General features: G+C 47.3%; 1 protein-coding gene across 1 annotated transcript in view; it reads left to right on the top strand.

The window, feature by feature from the left end:
* The first annotated feature begins 1261 nt into the window (after nt 1-1261).
* VCP (valosin containing protein) overlaps nt 1262-21942 on the top strand; it is a 69417-nt gene continuing 48736 nt past the window's right edge. The window contains exon 1 of the mRNA XM_068252548.1: nt 1262-1423. Coding sequence (XP_068108649.1) covers nt 1266-1423 — 158 coding nt within the window. The 5' untranslated portion in view covers nt 1262-1265. The remainder of the gene's footprint in view (nt 1424-21942) is intronic.

Raw genomic sequence — 21942 nt, 5'->3', positions numbered from 1 at the left:
CGGTGCGAATCGCCGCGGTAAAAATTTGCATGTGGATGCGAAATTCGCATGCGAATTCGCATGGATGACGATGTATGCGAATTTAACCATGGCACTGCTGGTGTGCTTTTCCATTGTTTCTATGCGAATTTGCATGAAAATTCGCATACCCAAACTTCATGCGAATTTCCTATTAAATACATTGTATGCGATTCGCATAGCGGTATGCGAATTCTGATGGCTCTGCCATGCGAATTTTTTCTGCACAGAAAAACGCAAAGGAATCCTGACAAGTGGAAACAGTCCCATTCACTTGTATTGCTATGCGAATTTGCATGCGAAAAACGCATGCGAATTCGCGATAGTGGAAATGAGCCCTCAGAAGCTCACCATTTTCTTCCTAGTGACCCCTTCCAGTTCTGACAAGATTTTGTCAGAACTGAAACATACCTGTTTCTGTCAGTTATATATCAGCAGATGTCAGTTACAACTGAATGTGCAAGGTAGTGTCCATGTTTCCCTATGGCTCAAGTGGGTGATATTGCATGCTTACCAGGAAGCTGTTAGGGGGTAATGGCCATTTTTAAAATGGAGGACAGAGAATTCCATTGATCACAGTGGACAAATGGGATGCAGGAGAGGAGAAAGAGATTGATGAGTAGACTACATAGGAGGTAAGTATGACCTGTGTATGGTTAGTTTGACATTTTATTTTCTGTTCAGGTTCTCTTTAAAAGGAAAGAAATATGGCAGCCTCCAAATACCTCTCACTTCAGTTGTCCTTTAATGGTTGCTATTGACAGCAATGCCCCTTTCACACTGCTCATTCTCCACACATGAGAGTCAGCCATGTGACATGTGCAGGGACAGGCTGTACTCTGGGGATAATAGAACAGATATATAACCGAGCCCAGGCCCCAGCCTCACACTATAGTGACACATGTCTGTGACTAATCACTTCTGGAGTTATGGCTGCTGCTGCTGTGACAGGCAGCCCTGCCGTCCAATCAGCATCAGCCAGATAACAGCTTCCTCCAACCGCCTCTCCGCCCTCCCACCGGCCTTCAGTTTCGCTGCCAGGCGAGGCCCCGCCTCCCCGCAATAATCCCCACCAATCAGCAGCCGCGTTGTGTCAGTTGCCAGGCAGCTCTCGTGTGCGGGGCCGGACCCGACCAATTGGAGGCGGCGGTTGGGGGAAAGGCGGGAGCAGCGCTCTCGGTCTCGTGGTCAGCGGCGCGCTCGCTGATTGGCCACGGCGTGCTTAGGCGCAGGCGCGGTGCCGCTGAATGACGCAGCTCTTTGCTGGAAGCGCAGGCTCCTCCCCCGGCCGCAGTCAGTCACACAGTGAGGAGACACCGGGCGCCCAGAGCAAGTTACACCGGAGCCAGGGGGCGGAGCATCCAGCACGAGCGGCGGCTATCCTGAACATGGCCTCCGGATCAGAGTGAGTGAGGGGGGAGCCCGGGAGAGGGGGTTCTGTAGTGGCCGGCCGGGGGGCCTGTGTGCTGCTGCTGCTGTGTCATGCCGGCATCCCCATCCCCCACCGCACAGGCCTCATCATCCCCATCACTGATCACTGTGCAGTACCAGCCTGGTCATCCCTATCCCTAATCACTGTACAACACTGTGGCCTGATCATCTCTAACCTCCACCTCGCCGCACAGGCCTCATCATCCCCAGCCTCACTTGTCTCATCATCCCGATCCCTGGATCTCTGTACAGCACAGGCCTGATCAGCCCTATCACTGATCTCTGTACAGCACCGGCCTGGTCATCTTACATCTCACTACACTGGCCTGATCATCCCCATCCCTAATCACTGTACAATACGTGTCTGGTCATCCCCATTCACCACCGCACAGGCCCCATCATCCACCTTACTACATAGGTCTGATCATCCCCATCATTGTACAATACACACCTAATTATCACTATCCTCCACCTCATTATACAGGCCTGATCATCCCCATCACTACACAATACAGGCCTCATCATCCCTAACCTCACTGGCCTGATCATCCCCATCCTTAATCTCTGTACAGCACAGGGCTGATCATCTTCCACCTCACTATATTGGCCTAATCGTCCCCATCCTCCACCTCATTATACAAGCCTGATCATTACCATCACTGTACAATACAGGCCTAATTCGGAGCAGTGCTTTTCAGCGCTGCTAGATTTGGGCGCAGCCAGCGCCGCCATAGACTGTAATGGGAATCAGTCTATAGCGGCGCTCAGTGAGGAAGGTCGGCTCCGTCAGAAGACGGAGCCGAAGTTGCTTAAAAAACACAATAATTCGGCCTCCAGCAATCGCTGGAAGCCGAATTATTTCATTCCCCCACTATCCATGTCGGCCTGGAGGGGGAATAATAATTAAAACGCCCCGGACTTGTGCAGAAGCAGGACCAGCCATTTAACAGCTGGATCCTGCGCCCAAGTCTACCAGCGCCGTATTCAAATGTACGCGCCTAATTATCCCCATCCTCCACCTCGTTACACAGGTCTGGTGATCATCACTGTCCTCCACTGTACAATACAAGCCTCATCATCCACCATACTACACAGGTCTAATCATCCTCCACCTCATTATACAGGCCTGATCATCCCCATCACTGTACAACACAGGCCTAATTATCCCCATCTTTCACCTCATTACACAGGTCTGATCAATCCCCATCACTATACAATACATGCCTGCTCATCCTCTCCCTCACTACACAGGTCTGATCATCCCCATCCTTCATCACTGTACAGCACAGGTCTGATCATCTCTGCACAGAACAGCTGCCCCAAGAACAATAGAACACATCTTCCTCTCCCAGTCACTATACAGCACAGGCCTCCTTATCCACATCCTCTTCCTCCCAGTCACTCTATAGCATAAGCCCTGCAGAGCTGAAATAGTAGTGCAGAAGTGGCCCCCTGATACGGTGTGGACTATGTAGTGTGTCTGCCTTCATACACTGAGAGGTGCAAAGTCACAAGCAATTTTTTTAGACTTATGTTTCGAAGATTGCAAAAGAGCTCCCAGCACAGGAATAGAGAAGCCTTGGAAGACTGGGAAAGCCCTGGCCTATCTAGAGGCTTCTCCCTACTGAGTTAAAGTGTACCTGAGATGGGGGAAGACAAATGTATACATGCCTGGGGCTTCTTGCTGCCTCGCTGTCCTTTCAGATCACCTCAATCCTTCTCTAGGCGTCCCGGTAAATCTGCCAGGCAGCACATGCGCAGTCTGGCCGCGCACATTCCCCCATCTCGCTTCTATGCCCAGTGCATTCTGTGCCTGTACAGTATGATCCCGACCTCGAGCATGTGCAATGCTGGGCTGTGCATGCGTGGCTAAGCGTGACATCTGAGATGTACCCGGGCCATCTGGGGAGACAGCGAGGTAGCGATTGGCCTGAAGGGGGCTGGAAGAAGCCCCAGGTAGAAGTGGTCATTATAGGCCAACTTTAATCTAGCGCGTCTATTACTGTTGTCCTCCTGTTACTTTCCTCAGATCATAAAAACAAGGAACACCAAGAGCCCCAATAGTGTAATATGTACTGGTAAATGGTTACTAGATAGAGTAAATATCAATACTCACAAACCAGGATTACCATTAGGCAACCACTGTAAAGGCAGGTGGGGAGATTTTCCTGAACCCACTCAGGAATAAAAAGTCGCTCTCTGTAGATGAGCAAAAGGGGTTCAACCCTCCACCCAGGGTGGACTCAATATTATGCAGGAGAACAGAGGCGCCAAGAGGATAAAAGGAAGCTAAATGAGCTTAAAAACCAAATTCTTGGTAAATAGAGGCGGTAGTGGTGGAATTACCTCCTCCAAGTAGACACACAACAACTGTAGTAAAGACAGTCCAGTGTTCTCCCCAGAACTTTTTCCAGCCGGGTGGCATAAAATAGTAGCCGGGTGGCATGAAAAAGTAGCCGGGTGGGGGAATATGAGAGAATGCCGGGCCGGTGCTTCTGTGCTCAACTCTGCTTACAACATAGGAGGAGGTGAGCCGATGACAGCTGGGTGCAGCACCCGGCTAAAAGAGCCTGGGGAGAACACTGCAGTCAATATATTTTATTTATAAACTCCAAATATGCAACGCGTTTCGCAGGTTTGATCCCGCTTCATCAGGCAATAACAACGGAGTAATAGCATATGTGGTCAGTAGAAGAGCCAGGCACCGCTGTAGGTGCCTGGCTCTTCTACTGACCACATATTATTATTATTTATTGTATTTATAAAGTGCCAACATATTACGCAGCGATGATGCTATTGCTCCTCCTCCTCATCTCTTCCCATTATCTTCCTATGTGTGCTGCTGTGTCATGCTGGCCCTGACATCTCCATCCCACACTTCATAGGCCTGATTATTCCCATCCCTAATCTGTACACAACACTGGCCTGATCATCTCCATCCTCCACCTCACTATACAGGCCTGATCATCCATCACTACAATGCAGGGCCTCATCATCCCCATCCTCCACCTCACTACAGAGGCCTGATCATCCCCCATCACTGTACAATGCAGGCCGGATCATTCTCATCTTCCACCTCAGTATACAGGCCTGATCATCCCCATTGCTGTACACGACACACCTCTCTTCCAGTCATGCCACTCTGGTCTTATTACACCTATCTTCCTGTTCCCACTCCTCATGTCAAAAAATCCAGACTTGAAAAGACAAAAATACAGGGAGATCGGGAGCCCAAGCTGGTGTATTAACGTTGGACTAACGTCAGGTTAGTAGTAGAGTAAGAGTAATACTCACAAGTGTGGGTTGCTGGAGGCAACCACTCGTCTAGGCATGTGGGGGAGTACCGCCCTCACTCGGCCTTTTACCGTCCGGTTCGGTCGTCGCTCCAGAAAAAATTCAGATATGACAGGGGATTCCTGGTATCTGTGGATCCTCTGGGAGGATGTAGCATAAGCTTAGGGGTAGTTGGAAGGCGCCCGTGTTGGACCGGGTGGACTTTTGGTAGGGTCCCTGGGTTGTACGCGTGTATGTGGATACTAAACTCTGTAATTGTAGAAATAGCCCTACCTTATTAGTAGTAATCAAACAGTGTAAAAAGAAGTTCAGAATTTATTTGTGCACATCGACAACGCGTTTCACGGTCGCAGCCGATTCATCAGGTCAAATATACGTGCTTATGTGTCCTGCAGTCAGCCTGGGCGCCATAGACTATGGCGCCCAGGCTGACTGCAGGACACATAAGCACGTATATTTGACCTGATGAATCGGCTGCGACCGTGAAACGCGTTGTCGATGTGCACAAATAAATTCTGAACTTCTTTTTACACTGTTTGATTACTACTAATAAGGTAGGGCTATTTCTACAATTACAGAGTTTAGTATCCACATACACGCGTACAACCCAGCAGGGCTGTGGAGTCGGTCCAAAAATCCACCGACTCCGACTCCTCAGTTTAGGATTCCACCGACTCCGACTCCTCTAATTTGCATATTACAATTTTGTTGATTAAAAGTATGTAACATGAAATTCGTCTCTTAACTGCCAACGCTTAGGAATTTTACAAGACAACTGAAGTGAGAAGGATATGTAGACTACTATATTTATTCCCTTAAGACTAAAACTAGTCCTTGGTAAGAGTACTTGTAAAAGGTACAAACCGGAACAAAGAACATCTATCAGGCCCTAGGCAATGTAAGTGTGGGTACATGTAAGAATGATGTGCAGGTACTCTGCAGGGGAATGAGGAGATTGTAAACAGACAACACCTCTGTGTTCAATGTGCACAGCATTCTCAGTGGATTCCCTGCAGCTCTGTGGGGAGTGCATATGTAGAGTATAGTACTACTGTGTAACAAAGTAATCCTGAGACAGATGAAATTAAAGTTTTATACATACCTGGGGCTTCCTCCAGCCGCCTTCAGGATAATCAGTCCCTCGTTGTCCTCATCCGCCACCTGGATCCTCTGCTTTGAGTCCAGGTACTTGAGCCAGTCAGGCGTAGTGCGCATGCACACACTCCGCCGCCAGGAGCATACTACACCTGTGCAGCACTATTGCGCAGGTGCAGAATGTTCCTGGCTGTGGGAGCGGCATGCGGCCGGACAGCGCTGACTGGCTGAATTACCAGGACTCATAGCAGAAGATCCGGGTGGTGGAGGACAGCGAGGGACTGATTAGCCTGAAGGGGGCTGGAGGAAGCCCCAGGTATGTATAAAACTTTACTTTTCATCCGTCTCAGTTACCCTTTAATTTGTAGTCACCAAACCAAATTTTAACAACATATCAAATTATTTTATTTCATCAGCAAAGGGAGTGCATACATTTGCATAAATCAGCATCAATGCAGAATTATTTCCATCTCGTTGACCATCTCTATTAGTCACATAGCTACACATCAGGCTTTATTCTTACAGCATAGATGTTTAGTATATATAAGAGATTCCTGTGTACACATCATATATACAGTCACAATCAGATATGTATATCTGACCTTAAAAATACGGGGACTGCTTTTTTGAAGCAGCACAAGTAACTAATTTTGATTGGTTTATTTCATTTTTGTGGACTAAGCACAGCTATTACTGTATATATACTGTGTGTATATATACATTATTTTTAATGACTATTATCTGAGAAATAGAACATTTTATCATATTTTCTATTTTAATTACAGTTACAAATTCATTAGGAGTCGGAGTCGGTGCATTTTTTCCCGACTCCGACTCCAGGCACCCAAAATTGCCCGACTCCACGACTCCGACTCCACAGCCCTGCCCATCACTGTACAATGCAGGCCTGATCATTCTCATCCTCCACCTCAGTATACAGGCCTGATCATCCCCATCACTGTACCACACACCTCTCTTCCAGTCATGCCACTCTGGTCTTATTACACCTATCTTCCTGTTCCCACTCCTCATGTCAAAGGACGTTCTATTTGTTGCTCTGCTTTCCTCACTGCATTGCACTTGGTTCCTCCCTATCCTATATGACTCAGTTTCCCCTCTGTGTCCCTGTCATGTAATCAGAGTCCTCTATGTCTTATGTATGAATAGGCACACGTGTATCCTTATTACATATAACCGGGCAACTCCATATCCCGCTCATGTATAATTTGGTAACCTTGTATTGTGCTTGGCCACCCCATTATAGTGTGAGACTTGTCCCTTTATAGCTTGGCAGGCCTGTATTCCTGTTATATCCAGCTAAATAACTTCCATATAATGCAATAGTATTGGGTTGTAAAGATACATTAGATGTCATATCCTATCAAATACTAACACGGTTTTACTAAAACACTGTATACAAATAGCATTTTACAAGGATTGGGCTGAATTCACATGTACTGGTAGATCCCCCGGTTTCCTGAATAATGCTGCGCATACACGGTACGATCCGGTGGCTCGATTAGCCGCCGGATCGACTCCCGCCGCGTCCCCGCGCGTCCGCTCTTGCGCCCGTATCGATTACCGATTGTCCCCGCCGGCGCCGTTTATCTTCCACTCGATTGTCCGCCACAGGAATCGAGCGGGGAATCTATCCATTCGTGATCGGACCTGTCGGATATTATCTATCGAGCCCATCAGCGGCTCGATTGATAAGAAATGCACCGTGTATGCCCAGCATTAGATTTGATTTACTTGTGCATTGGAGGAAGGGTCTTTTGGACCCCTTTACCATATCACTCTCTGAATATACAGAATGGAAACTCATCACTAGGTTGGCCTCAATTCCCACAAGGGGGCTCCTACTTGCCACAGTGCTGTCATAGAATCTGTTCAGTCTGTAGCTGATATATAGTTTTGCCAGCAAATCAAGTCTCTGAATGCTGAACAGAGCCATACCGATATTACCCTAGAGTCAAAGTGGCAGACGCTAGACCTCCTACCTTGCCTCCTTGGCGGTATGGACGAATATATCCGTCCATCACCGCCGGAGGTCGCCGCTCAGGCCCTGCTGGGCCGATTTTTACGAAATAAAAAGCAGCACACGCAGTCGGCACTTTGCCAGCCGCGTGTGCTGCCTGATCGCCGCCGCTCTGCGGCGATCCGCTGCGAGCAGCGGGCGAAAGAGGGTCCCCCCAGCCGCCCGAGCCCTGCGCAGCCGGAACAAATAGTTCCGGCCAGCGCTAAGGGCTGGATCGGAGGCGGCTGACGTCAGGACGTCGGATGACGTCGCTCCGCTCGTCGCTATGGCGCCGAGGTAAGCAAAACAAGGGAGGCTGCTCATTGCGGCCTCCCTTGTTAATTCTGATCGCCGGAGGCGATCGGAATTATGCTTCAGGAGCGCCCTCTAGTGGGCTTTCATGCAGCCAACTTTCAGTTGGCTGCATGAAATAGTTTTTTTTTATAAAAGAAAAACCCTCCCGCAGCCTCCCTGGCGATTTTAATAGAACGCCAGGGAGGTTAAAGGAGTCATCCCAGGACGTCCCTCGCCGCAGCTCTGCCTTCAGCTGTTCGCCGTAGCTCGATGATATCAGGGCGACCTCCAGGTCGTCCTGCGCGAGCGGCGCTGTCAATCACCGCCACGTGAGCCGGAGCAGACTGTGCAGGCACAGCAGACGGGACGGAGCTGCGGTGAGGGACATGCTGGGGGCTGGAGGAAGCCCCCGGTACGTAGTACTCCTTTTCTTAAAGATCCCCTGATGACTCCTTTAAGGGGGGGTTAATTCAGGGATATTTTATAGGTCATGTAGGGAGACTAGTTAAAGCAGGATTGTCGGCCACAAAATCAAATTCCATTTATCCACTACTCCAGTGTTTATTATGTAGTCTGCATGCAATCTGCATTGCAAGCACTCCAATATAAATAAAAATGGTTCTGCTGTAATTGATCTTCTCAGTCAGCCTGGCTCTATTCTGGTACATTGCCAGGCGAGGGAAGCTACCCTCCCACATTCGTGCTCATCACTGATTGGCTGAGGGCAGTTCAGTGTGACATGAGTCTGGGAAGGGAGAAGCTGCTGAAATACAATCTATGCTGTGCTCACGTATGTTTACAAAACAAGCTAGATATGACAGTGCAGTTTCTAGGAGGAAAAAGAGGGAGGAAATGGCATCAGGATTGGCTTCAGTCGGAGGCTGTAAATGCCTGGAAAAGATTTCTCTTTATTTACTACATAAAATTTTCTGAAATCAAATGTGGACCATACAATGCATATGTTATGTAAGTATAACTAGTATTTATCTACTTATATATGTTTTCTTTCCTGGCATAGGCTGTTCCTGCTGCTTTTATATTAAGTGGTGAGGTACATGAAGGGGACTGCTTAGACGTACTGAGGAAATAGTATTCACCTGTGGGGGGCAGTGTAGAACAGTATTTTACGTGGGGGATTAAGTTTAATAGTTGGCATGTTCTGACACTCCCCTGGCACTAGGCTGTGATGACAGCTCCAAGTTGTCAGTGCCAAAATAACATGTACACTGGTGGGGAACCCATTTGACTTATTGTTAAATCCAAAGTCCAGGCAAATGAGAGAAACCTCTTCATGTAGTTTTGCATGCCCTTTACATTTTATTTGTAATCAAGTAAACACATGCCTACATCCATTGATCACATGTTCTTCCTCCATTCAAATAATGCCATGTGGAAGGCTGCTCTCTGTGTTTGTAGTGAACAGGCAGGCCCTGTATCTGCTTCAGGCTACTGTGTGCGGTCAGTTACACTTGTATGAAGTTGCTGAGCACTGTGTCTTTAGGAGCAGCCCACTACTTTCTACGATCCCATGATTCTTTGCAACAGAACAGCAAGTCAGGCACTACTGTTGTAATGACAGTGACTCTTAGTGCCAAACACTGACTTTAGGTTTGATACTTGCCTATGTGGCGGGAAGGCAGTGGATATAGAGCCTTGGCACTCCTCTGTCCAGTCCGTCATTTGAGATCTTTCTTCCGATGTGACCAGGGCTGTGGAGTCTGAGTCAGGGCAATTTTGGGCACCCGGAGTCGGAGTCGTGGTTTCATAAACCGAAGAGTCGGAAGATTTTTGTACCGACTCCACAGCCCTGGATGTGACTATACATCCTCGCATCCCGGGGGTGGTTCCATGAAGAAGCACGTGCGCAGACCAGACTCGTGCATGTTCAGTAGGGATGCAGGTAGTTCTGAAGAGCTATTGGCCTGAGCGGGTCAAGTCGCTACCTGCAGGAGGGAACAGGAATGGCATGCTGCACAGAGGACCAGGAAGGTTCCATAATACCCACAGCCTTCCCTTGGCTCAGGTGCTGGTTGAGGAAACAGTTGACATTCTTTTGGAGGTAATTGGTTTTTATTGGTAATTTAATTTGCCTACTATGTGTATAATTTGCACATTTTATGCTGTGGCTCCTGCCTGGACTTGTCTGCTGTGACTGCGTTTAATAACGGGTAAAAGCTTTGAACGTGACTTGCATGTTGTGACTCCTGCAGACTGTATGCAGGGTTTTGTGTAATCGTGTCACTGATAAGCCAGGAATCCCCCTGATTTCCCTGTTCTGCAGCACATGAAATGTTTCACTTCCTTTATTGGATGACTAGAGGTTAGTAAATGAAAGTGAAAGCGCCATTGTGGGCAGTGGAGGATTTCTCTATCAGTAGGTGGCAAAATGGTACCAAATCTGTAAGGGGTCCCAAGACCCTCATCTCTTATTAAAGCATCCCTGAAGGGAGAGGGATATGGAGGCTGCCATATTTATTTCCTTAAACAATACCAGTTGCCTGGCAGCCCTGCTGATCTCTCTGGCATCAGTAGCATCTGAAACAAGCCTGCTGCTAATCTAGTCACACTTCAGTCAGAAACACCTGATCTGCTGCATGCTTGTTCAGGGGCTATGGCTTTACATATTATAGGCAGAGGATCAGCAGGACTGCCAGCCAATGTGCATTGCTTAACGTGAACCTGAGGCGAGAGGTATATAGAGGCTGCCATATTTATTTCCTCTCACTTCAGGTTACCTTTAAAGGGAAGGTCCAAGCAAAAAAAAAAAATGAGTTTCACTTACCTGGGGCTTCTACCAGCCCCATGCAGCCATCCTGTGCCCTCGCAGTCACTCACTGCTGCTCCAGTCCCCCGCTGGCAGCTTTCTGACCTCGGAGGTCAGGGCCGAATTGCGTACATTTTTACACTTTCCCGCTAGTGCAGGAAAATTAACACATACATTTTTACGCGTTAGTGGTGCAACGCGTACATTTTTGTTCCTGCACTAGCTGGAATGCGTAAAAATGTATGCAATGTGGCCCTGACCTCCGAGGTCAGAAAGCTGCCAGCGGGGGACAGGAGCAGCAGTGAGTGACTACGAGGGCACAGGATGGCTACATGGGGCTGGTAGAAGCCCCAGGTAAGTGAAACTCATTTTTTTTTTTTTTGCTTGGACCTTCCCTTTAAAGTGTACCCGATACATAAAGTTAAGAAAAGTAAATATCGAGAAGGAAGGTTTCCCCTGCAGTGCTCTGGCCCTAGTTGTGAAGCTCTGACCGCCTGAAGATTGCTGATGGGCTTGTCGTTAATCACATCGAGGCCGAGCTTCTCTTCAGGTGCGAGCGCAGCTATACTGTGCCTGCGCAGGGGCAGCCATGCTTGCACAGGTGTACTTTGGCAGCGCTTGTGCCAGAAAAGGAGTGCAGCCCCGATGTTAAGGAGGGGACCAGAGGACAGCGTGGAATCCAAAGGCCTCCCTCTATTTGCTTTATTTAATTAATTTTATTGCTTTTAAAGTTTCTCATTTTCTCTTTAACAATGTTAGGCAGTTTCTTCCTAGCGGATCCCAGAAAAGATAACTAGTTGATCACTCGGATCCCCTCAGATGTGGCGGATTTATATCTGGGGTTATACATAACCCCCAGTAATGGTTCTATACCCAGCTTATGTGATTTGCTTTTCCTGTGCCTCTCCTATCTCTGTGAGGCTGTGTTTCCACTTGAGCTGACTTTTAATATCCATTCTCCATTCATTGTGAAACTGACACGTGTGTGGGTGTGTGGTGTGTGGTGTGTGGTGTGGTGTGTGTGTGGTGTGTGTGGTGTGTGTGTGGTGTGGTGTGTGTGTGGTGTGGTGTGTGTGGGGTGTGTGTGTCACACTTGTTGGTGATCAGGAATCCATTGCAGTCTGCGGGCTGCATGTGATCCGGCTATAGGTGGGAACCGGGCGTTACTGGCAGTTTGGTTTCTCGGTATGTGTAAGTGGGTCGCTTTCCTTGTGTCCTTCCGCAGGCCGCATGTGATCCGGCTACAGGTGGGAACCGGCGTTACTGGCAGTTTGGTTTCTCGGTATGTGTAAGTGGGTCGCTTTCCTTGTGTCCTTCCGCAGGCCGCATGTGATCCGGCTACAGGTGGGAACCGGCGTTACTGGCAGTTTGGTTTCTCGGTATGTGTAAGTGGGTCGCTTTCCTTGTGTCCTCCCGCAGGCCGCATGTGATCCGGCTACAGGTGGGAACCGGCGTTACTGGCAGTTTGGTTTCTCGGTATGTGTAAGTGGGTCGCTTTCCTTGTGTCCTCCCGCAGGCCGCATGTGATCCGGCTACAGGTGGGAACCGGCGTTACTGGCAGTTTGGTTTCTCGGTATGTGTAAGTGGGTCGCTTTCCTTGTGTCCTCCCGCAGGCCGCATGTGATCCGGCTACAGGTGGGAACCGGCGTTACTGGCAGTTTGGTTTCTCGGTATGTGTTAGTGGGTCGCTTTCCTTGTGTCCTCCCGCAGGCCGCATGTGATCCGGCTACAGGTGGGAACCGGCGTTACTGGCAGTTTGGTTTCTCGGTATGTGTAAGTGGGTCGCTTTCCTTGTGTCCTTCCGCAGGCCGCATGTGATCCGGCTACAGGTGGGAACCGGCGTTACTGGCAGTTTGGTTTCTCGGTATGTGTAAGTGGGTCGCTTTCCTTGTGTCCTTCCGCAGGCCGCATGTGATCCGGCTACAGGTGGGAACCGGCGTTACTGGCAGTTTGGTTTCTCGGTATGTGTAAGTGGGTCGCTTTCCTTGTGTCCCTGTTTATCTCTGTGTAGGTAATCCTGGTAGTTGTATGATGGGGCCACTGCAGGCCTGTTCTGCATCACTTGGTAGCATGACATGTCATCAGATTTCATACAGTATCACATTTGCCATCCTGGTAGCTGGCACTATGAGCTCATTACATATGGCTGCTCGTGTGCTACATATGTTCACATGCAAATAAACCTGCACTTATACTTCAGGCACTGGGGGAGGACCAATCGCACAGCGCAAACGCACATTAACCCTTGTCATTCAAAGGTTCCTGCACACATTAGATATAGAATCTGGGTATGCATGCTTAGAAATCCCTTGTCACAAATTATCTAAAGAGAAACTTTACTGTGTATAACTTAAATGGATTCAGTGTTCTCCCCAGAATTTCTTTTCAGCCGGGTGGTAGCCAAACAAGTAGCCAAGTGGGGCTCAACAGGAGAATACAGAATCAACAGGAGAATACATAACTCTGCTTACTGCATAGGAGGATGAGGCGGCAGATGACAGCCACGCGCTCTCCAAAATTAGCCGGGTGGGGCACCTGGCTGAAAGAGCCTGGGGAGAACACTCCGATTATTTTTACAATATTTATTATTTAGTAAGTGTTTGCCCATTGAAAAGTCTTTCACCACCTAGATTTACATTCCTAAATGTAATAGTGATGCCGGCATCTTTACAGCTGGCGAGGTGCATCAGTGTGCCTCCCCCCCCCCCTCCCATTTATTAAGAAGGAACATCAGTCGATCTCCCAGAGTGCTCTGGGACAGAAAGTGAGAGGGCAGCATGACATAGCCTAGGCAAAATATCAGTGAGAGGGCGGGATTACATACCAGTATACAGCAATGGTCCATTTTCAAGCTCTATATTAACTTGCTTAAAATTGGCAACCGCTTCAGCTTGTAGTGATTACCAAATCATTGACCATCACTGAGGAGAAGAGGAGAGAATTGATTAGACATCACTCATGGGGGAATCTAGAACTGCATTGCTGTATATCCATGAAGATGCTGTGCATCCTCCATTTATGAAACCACCAACTCTGACTCCAGGTACCCGACAATTGCTCCAACTCCTCAACTGACTCCACAGCCCTGCATTTATAGCAATTTGTCCATCAAAATTGAGGATTTACTGAGATCTGTTTCCCAGTGGGGCTGTAGGAGTTCTGCCTGGCCTGATGGAAAGGGTGTCAGAACAGAGTTACACAGTAAGGACCCGTTTCCACTGGAGTGGTTTCCGCTCTGAATCCGCAGAGTTTCCCCGCAGGCAAATCGCGCGGGGAAACTCTGCCAGAGGAAACTATGACGCCGCCGGCTGAATCGCTTACCTTGGTGATTTGGCCGACACTGCCCACAGTTTTCGCATGGGAGGCTGCGACTCCCATAGCCGTGCGTGGCACGGCTTCTGGTATTCGCCTGCGTTTCCGCAGACCCTGTAAGCGTGGAGTACAAGTGGAAACGGCCCTTACTGAATTCTCTATTGGTTGGCCCTGGTGTAACGTGGTATCCCTGTTACGTGTAACTCAGTATCTGCTCATCCCAGGTGTCACTCAGAGCTCTGTCACTGTGTAACACCTTTCAGTAGACTAGTATAAGGAAACACACGAGTGGAGTGTATGCAATGTTCACCTGTAGGGAAGGGAGACCAGACCACAGCCAAAGCTTGAACTCACGCTAGATGGACCTTGGCTGAGCAGACCGATAACGACCACCTCTCCAGCGTATGTACTGCAGTCTCCAGCCCTTCTCAGCGGCTTGATCAGCGATCCACATGATGAGCAATGGCCGAGAGCGTTGTTCTCCCCTTGTAACCCGCCTGCTGCGTTTTGTCACTCCCGCTCTGCCCCTTCCTGCCTGCATAGCATTAAAACACATTGCTAGCATGCTATTTGCACGTCTCCAGCTGTGCCTGCACAGTGAAAGTTGGCACTTGTGAATAAACCCTTTTCTTTCTGCTTATGCGGTTTGGGGCTTGCGCCTGTGCTGGTCCAATTTGCACGCCATCGCAAGCGAAAGCTTCCCCGTTTTACTATTCGACTGGAGTATTCTGTTGAATATGAAGACCACCCAATGACCTAGACTGCCGGGATACTTTTTAGACAATAATTTAGCTCATGATGGGCTTTAGGGATTTTCTTTTTGTTACCCCAGTTCAAGGAGTATTTAAAGCAAACCTGTATAGAAAAAGTGAAAATTGATTCTTAGAGGGTAAGCCTCTGTCCTCCTTGACCCCATCGCCTCTGGCCAGGACTAACTTGAGGCCTCTCTCTACTGAGGGGAGTATTTTTTCCTTTATTTGTTTCATAACGTTCACTTTAATGCCACCATACACCACTATACATTAGTCAATAAAAACAGTACATTTATTGGACATGAAGACTGTTTGTTTCAGAGCGCTGATTGGGAAAAGTAGTTTTTAGTCATTTGGGAAGGGTGTGCGTGTGTGATAGTTGCATTGGGATTTAAGGGTAGAAGGGAACAGCACAGCTAGCAGTGGCCACCAGGTTATCTATTTCTGATGGTATCTCTGTGATGCAATGCCTTATGGTGCAAGGTTGCCAGCAGGTTAACAAGTTCATTGTATTTATATTAGCGTATGATGGCCTATATTTATATCAGGGCTGTGGAGTCGGTCCAAAAATCCACCGACTCCGACTCCTCAGTTTAGGATTCCTCCGACTCCTCGACTCCGACTCCTCTAATTTGCTTATTACAATCTTGTTGATTGAAAGTATGTAACGTGAAATTCGTCTCTTAACTGCCAACGCTTAGGAATTTTACAAGACAACTGAAGTGAGAAGGATATGGAGACTACTATATTTATTCCCTTTAGACTAAAACTAGTCCTTGGTAAGAGTACTTGTAAAAGGTACAGACCGGAACAAAGAACATCTATCAGGCCCTAGGCAATGTGACTGTGGGTACATGTAAGAATGATGTGCAGGTACTCTGCAGGGGAATGAGGAGATTCTTCCTCTATTACACATTCTTCATGCACAATCTGAACCAGGTGTATGGGTGATAGACAACACCTCTGTGTTCAATGTGCACAACATTCTCAGTGGATTCCCTGCAGCTCTGTGGGGAGTGCATATGTAGAGTATAGTACTACTGTGTAACAAAGTAAACCTGAGACAGATAAAATTAGTTTTATACATACCTGGGGCTTCCTCCAGCCCCCTTCAGGCTAATCAGTCCCTCGCTGTCGTCCTCCACCACCCGGATCTTCTGCTATTAGTCCAGGCACTTGAGTCAGTCTGGCGTGGTGTGCATGAACACACTCTGCCACGAGCGTACTACATCTGCGCAGCACTGTTGCGCAGGTGCAGAGCGCTCCTGGCTGTGGAAGCGGCATGTAGCCAAACTGCTCTGACTGGCTGAATTACCAGGACTCATAGCAGAAGATCCGGGTGGTGAAGGACAGCGAGGGACTGATTAGCCTGAAGGGGGCTGGAAGAAGCCCCAGGTATGTATAAAACTTTTTCCATCCTTCTCAGGTACCATTTAATTTGTAGTCACCAAACCAAGTTTTAACATATTAAATTATTTGATTTCATTAGCAAAAATGTGCATAAATTAGAATAACCGCAGAATTATTTCCATCTCGTTGACCATCTCTATTAGTGACACGGCTACACATCAGACTTTATTCTTACAGCATAGATGTTATTTAGTATATATAAGCGATTCCTGTGTACACATCTCATATATACAGTCACAATCAGATATGTATATCTGACTTTAAAAATACGGGGACTGCTTTACTGAAGCAGCACAAGTAACTAATTTTGATTGGTTTATTTCATTTTTGTGGACTAAGCACAGCTATTACTGTATGTAGAAATTATTTATGATGACTATTATCTGAGAAATAGAACATTTTATCACATTTTCTATTTTAATTACAGTTTAAATCAGGGCTGTGGAGTCGGGCAATTTTGGGTGCCTGGAGTCGGAGTCGGGAAAAAATGCACCGACTCCGACTCCTAATGAATTTGTAACTGTAATTAAAATAGAAAATATGATAAAATGTTCTATTTCTCGGATAATAGTCATTAAAAAAATGTATATATACAGTAATAGCTGTGTTTAGTCCACAAAAATGAAATAAACCAATCAAAATTAGTTACTTGTGCTGCTTCAATAAAGCAGTCCCCGTATTTTTAAGGTCAGATATACATATCTGATTGTGACTGTATATATGATGTGTACACAGGAATCTCTTATATATACTAAACATCTATGCTGTAAGAATAAAGCCTGATGTGTAGCCGTGTCACTAATAGAGATGGTCAACGAGATGGAAATAATTCTGCATTGATGCTGATTTATGCAAATGTATGCACTCCCTTTGCTGATGAAATCAAATAATGTGATATGTTATAAAATTTGGTTTGGTGACTACAAATTAAAGGGTAACTGAGCCGGATGAAAAGTAAAGTTTTTTTTATACATACCTGGGGCTTCCTCCAGCCCCCTTCAGGCTAATCAGTCCCTCCCTGTCCTCCACCACCCGGATCTTCTGCTATGAGTCCTGGTAATTCAGCCAGTCAGTGCTGTCCGGCCGCATGCCGCTCCCACAGCCAGGAACATTCTGCACCTGCGCAATAGTGCTGCACAGGTGTAGTATGCTCCTGGCGGCGGAGTGTGTGCATGCGCACTACGCCTGACTGGCTCAAGTACCTGGACTCATAGCAGAAGATCCAGGTGGTGGAGGACAATGAGGGACTGATTATCCTGAAGGCGGCTGGAGGAAGCCCCAGGTATGTATAAAACTTGAATTTCATCTGTCTCAGGTTTACTTTGTTACACAGTAGTACTATACTCTACATATGCACTCCCCACAGAGCTGCAGGGAATCCACTGAGAATGCTGTGCACATTGAACACAGAGGTGTTGTCTGTTTACAATCTCCTCATTCCCCCTGCAGAGTACCTGCACATCATTCTTACATGTACCCACACTTACATTGCCTAGGGCCTGATAGATGTTCTTTGTTCCGGTTTGTACCTTTTACAAGTACTCTTACCAAGGACTAGTTTTAGTCTAAAGAGAATAAATATAGTAGTCTACATATCCTTCTCACTTCAGTTGTCTTGTAAAATTCCTAAGCGTTGGCAGTTAAAGGGAAGGTTCAAGCAAAATAAAAAAATGAGTTTCACTTACCTGGGGCTTCTCCCAGCCCCATGCAGCCATCCTGTGCCCTCGTAGTCACTCACTGCTGCTCCAGTCCCCCGCTGGCAGCTTGGCGACCTCGGAGGTCGGCGGGACGCATTGCGTACATTTTTACGCATTCCCGCTAGTGCAGGAACATTAACACATGCATTTTTACGCGTTACTGGTTCTATGCGTAAATTTTTACGCAATGAACCAGTGATGCGTAAAAATGTATGTGTTAATGTTCCTGCACTAGCTGGAATGCGTAAAAATGTACGCAATGCGTCCCGCCGACCTCCGAGGTCGCCAAGCTGCCAGCGGGGGACTGGAGCAGCAGTGAGTGACTACGAGGGCACAGGATGGCTGCATGGGGCTGGGAGAAGCCCCAGGTAAGTGAAACTCATTTTTTTATTTTGCTTGGACATTTCCTTTAAGAGACGAATTTCATGTTACATACTTTTAATCAACAAAATTGTAATAAGCAAATTAGAGGAGTCGGAGTCGGTGGAATCCTAAACTGAGGAGTCGGAGTCGGTGGATTTTTGGACAGACTCCACAGCCCTGGTTTAAATTCATTAGGAGTCGGTGCATTTTTTCCCGACTCCAGGCACCCAAAATTGCCCCGACTCCACAGCCCTGATTTATATTTTGGGTGGATCCTCTTGTGTATTGCTGCAGTGACTATTATAGGCCGGGCCAGCTGCAGTCTTCAATTTGATTTTTGGTTCCCCTTTTAATTACCCAGCAGCCACCATACATGATTTTACAAGGAAAGAGCCTAGAGAATATTGAGCTTTGTTTACAGTTTTGTTTTGCTGCTTAGGTGATAAATGGAAGGACTTTGTCTTTTGCCACATGTATGCACATAGTTTTCACGGTGCTTTCTGTTACTGCGGTGTAAACATTTCATTTATTGGTTGCAGGCTCTGAATCCTTTATCTCTCTGGAAGTCATCTGACTTGTTATAGTCAATTTCATTTAGGCATACTTGTTTTTTTAATTCATTTGGAAAGTTGCTTGTGTGATTTCCTGGTGGTTTGCATGGCAAGCTGGCCGGCAGTGGGGCAGCTAAGCTTGTTGTCTTGCTGTTAGTACTCCTGTAAGCTGTTGCTGCCGGGCTTGCTGGCCATTCAGTGCCTTCTGGCTGCAGTTTAAAGAGAACCCGAGGTGCGTTTAAAGAATGTTATCTGCATACAGAGGCTGGATCTGCCTATACAGCCCAGCCTCTGTTGCTATCCCAAACCCCCCTAAGGTCCTCCTGCACTCTGCAATCCCCCATAAATCACAGCCGTGCTGTGAGGCTGTGTTTACATCTGTAGTGTCAGTCTCGGCTGCTCCCCCGCCTCCTGCATAGCTCCGATCCCTGCTCCCATCCCTTCCCTCCAATCAGCAGGGAGGGAAGGGATTCAGGCGGGGACCGGAGTTCTGCAGGAGGCGGGGAGAGCAGCAGACTGACACTATAGAGATAAACACAGCCAGCTCTGACAAGCTGTTTGTCAGCAGCGTGGCTGTGATTTATGAGGGATTGCAGAGTGCAGGGGGACCTTAGGGGGGTTTGGGATAGCAACAGAGGCTGGGCTGTATAGGCAGATCCAGCTTCTGTATGCAGATAACATTCTTCAAACCCACCTCGGGTTCTCTTTAAGGTTTATGAAACGGCAGCTATTGTGACACCATGTGTATCAGCGCTTGATGAGGAGTGCAGTTCCAGGGCAGCAAGGTTATTAAGTCTGGTTATTATTTATAAGGCGCCAATATATTCCGTGGCGCTGTACAATGTAAGAAAACAAGGGATACATAATGATAGACAATGATGTACATCAAATACTAACACTGATACAAAATACAGCACTGCTGATTACAATAGCAAATTTAACATGACTAAAATGTATAAATGTCTAACAGTGTGCAAGCAATTAAATGAGAGCCCTGCCCTTGCAAGCTTACAATCTAAAGGAATGGGGTGGAAACAAGAGGTGGGGGAAGTATACAGTATATGTACAGGCAGTGCGTAATTAGGTAATTTAGTGGGTGCGTGGCCTAAGCTAGAGAATATGCTTGTCGGAAAAGGTGGGATTTGAGGGAGCGTTTAAAGATTTCAAAGGTGGGAGAGTGGCGGATGTGCTGTGGAAGGGCATTCCAGAGGAGGGGTGAAAAGTCTTGTACACGTGAATGTGAGCAGGTAATTGTAGAAGAGGATAAAAGAAGCTTGTGTGCAGATGTGAGATTGGTTATGGCGGTGACTGTGCTCAGGAGTGCCTCCATGTGGCAGGTGTCGGCAAAGTTGTTTTTTTTTTTTTTTTTTTTTTTTTTTTTTGTGCAGGCGCTTCTCAGAGCGAGTGAATAAGTACTGCTGCAAGGGACACTTGGCAATGGCCAAACACCATTACAAATTCAAGGATTTGTCTGCACAACTCACTGTATTTCAAGTTGTATTTATTGCCCCCACCACCGACAATCCTACTGATCGCCGGTGATGGAGGCAATAAATACAGCTTGAAATGCAGTCCGGTGTGCTGACCAAGCCTTGGATTTTCCATGTGTAGGTGCCTCTCTGCTGGCTGCCTGTCCCAGTTGCTTAGGCGGTGCACTTCTCCTCCCTCATATCCTCCCACTTGCACAATCCAAAGCGCCTGTTCAGTACTTTCAACTCCCTTCTCCGTCCACCCCCTCCTCCTCCTTCTTCATGCTTATCAGCTGAAGAATTTGCAACATACTTTACAGATAAAATTGCAAAAATCCGTAGTGTGTTTTCCACGCAGACATCAAACTCCATCTCCACTCCTCTTGTTGACTGCTCTCTTTCCAGTTTCTCTCCACTCTCTGAACATTCGCTCTCTTCCCTTATCTCCAAATCCCATCTAACCACCTGTTCTTTGGATCCTATCCCATCACATCTCATTCCACAGCTATCCACATCCCTCATCCCTGCCCTAACATCGCTGTTTAACCTATCCCTCTCCTCCGGAATTTTTCCATCCTCACTCAAGAGGGCTGTTGTAGCACCACTACTTAAAAAACCATCTCTAGACCCCACCGAACTTGCTAACTACCGCCCAGTGTCACTTCTTCCATTTGCATCTAAATTACTTGAACGCCACATCCATGCTGAACTAAGTCAGTATTTATCTGCAAATTCCTTGCTCGATCAGTTCCAATCTGGCTTCCGGCCAAACCACTCCACAGAAACAGCACTCACCAAAGTAGCTAATGATCTCCTCACAGCTAAATCCAAAGGCTATTATTCCATACTCATCCTTCTAGATCTGTCATCAGCATTCGACACTGTCGACCACACTCTACTCCTACAGATCCTTTCATCTATAGGAATAAAGGACCTCTCTCTCTCCTGGATATCTTCCTACCTGTCTGGAAGGTCTTTCACTGTTTCCTATTCAGATCAGGCCTCCTCTTCACATCCTCTGTCTGTAGGGGTACCTCAAGGCTCTGTCCTCGGTCCCCTCCTCTTCTCCATCTACATGCACGGTCTTGGTAACTTAATCAGCTCATTCGGTTTCCAATACCACCTATATGCAGACGATACACAACTGTACCTCTCGGCCCCAGACCTTAACTCCCTCCTCACACGGGTTCCCGACTGCCTGTCCGCTATCTCCTCTTTTATGTCCTCTCGCTTCTTAAAACTCAATATGAATAAAACTGAACTAATAGTCTTTCCACCATCCCTGTCCACTCCTTTGCCTGATATTACAATAAATGTTAACAACACGTCTATAACATCAGTTCCCAAAGCACGGTGCCTGGGGGTAATATTTGATTCTTCTCTCTCATTTACTCCTCACATTAACTCCCTAACCAGCTCCTGCCATTTCCAACTGAAAAACATAGCACGTATCCGACCTTTTCTCTCCCATGACA

This window comes from Hyperolius riggenbachi, chromosome 1, assembly GCF_040937935.1.
Source record: "Hyperolius riggenbachi isolate aHypRig1 chromosome 1, aHypRig1.pri, whole genome shotgun sequence".
Taxonomy (NCBI): Eukaryota; Metazoa; Chordata; class Amphibia; order Anura; family Hyperoliidae; genus Hyperolius; species Hyperolius riggenbachi.
The sequence above is the reverse complement of the archived record's forward strand: the minus strand, read 5'-3'. Positions and strand labels throughout refer to the sequence as shown.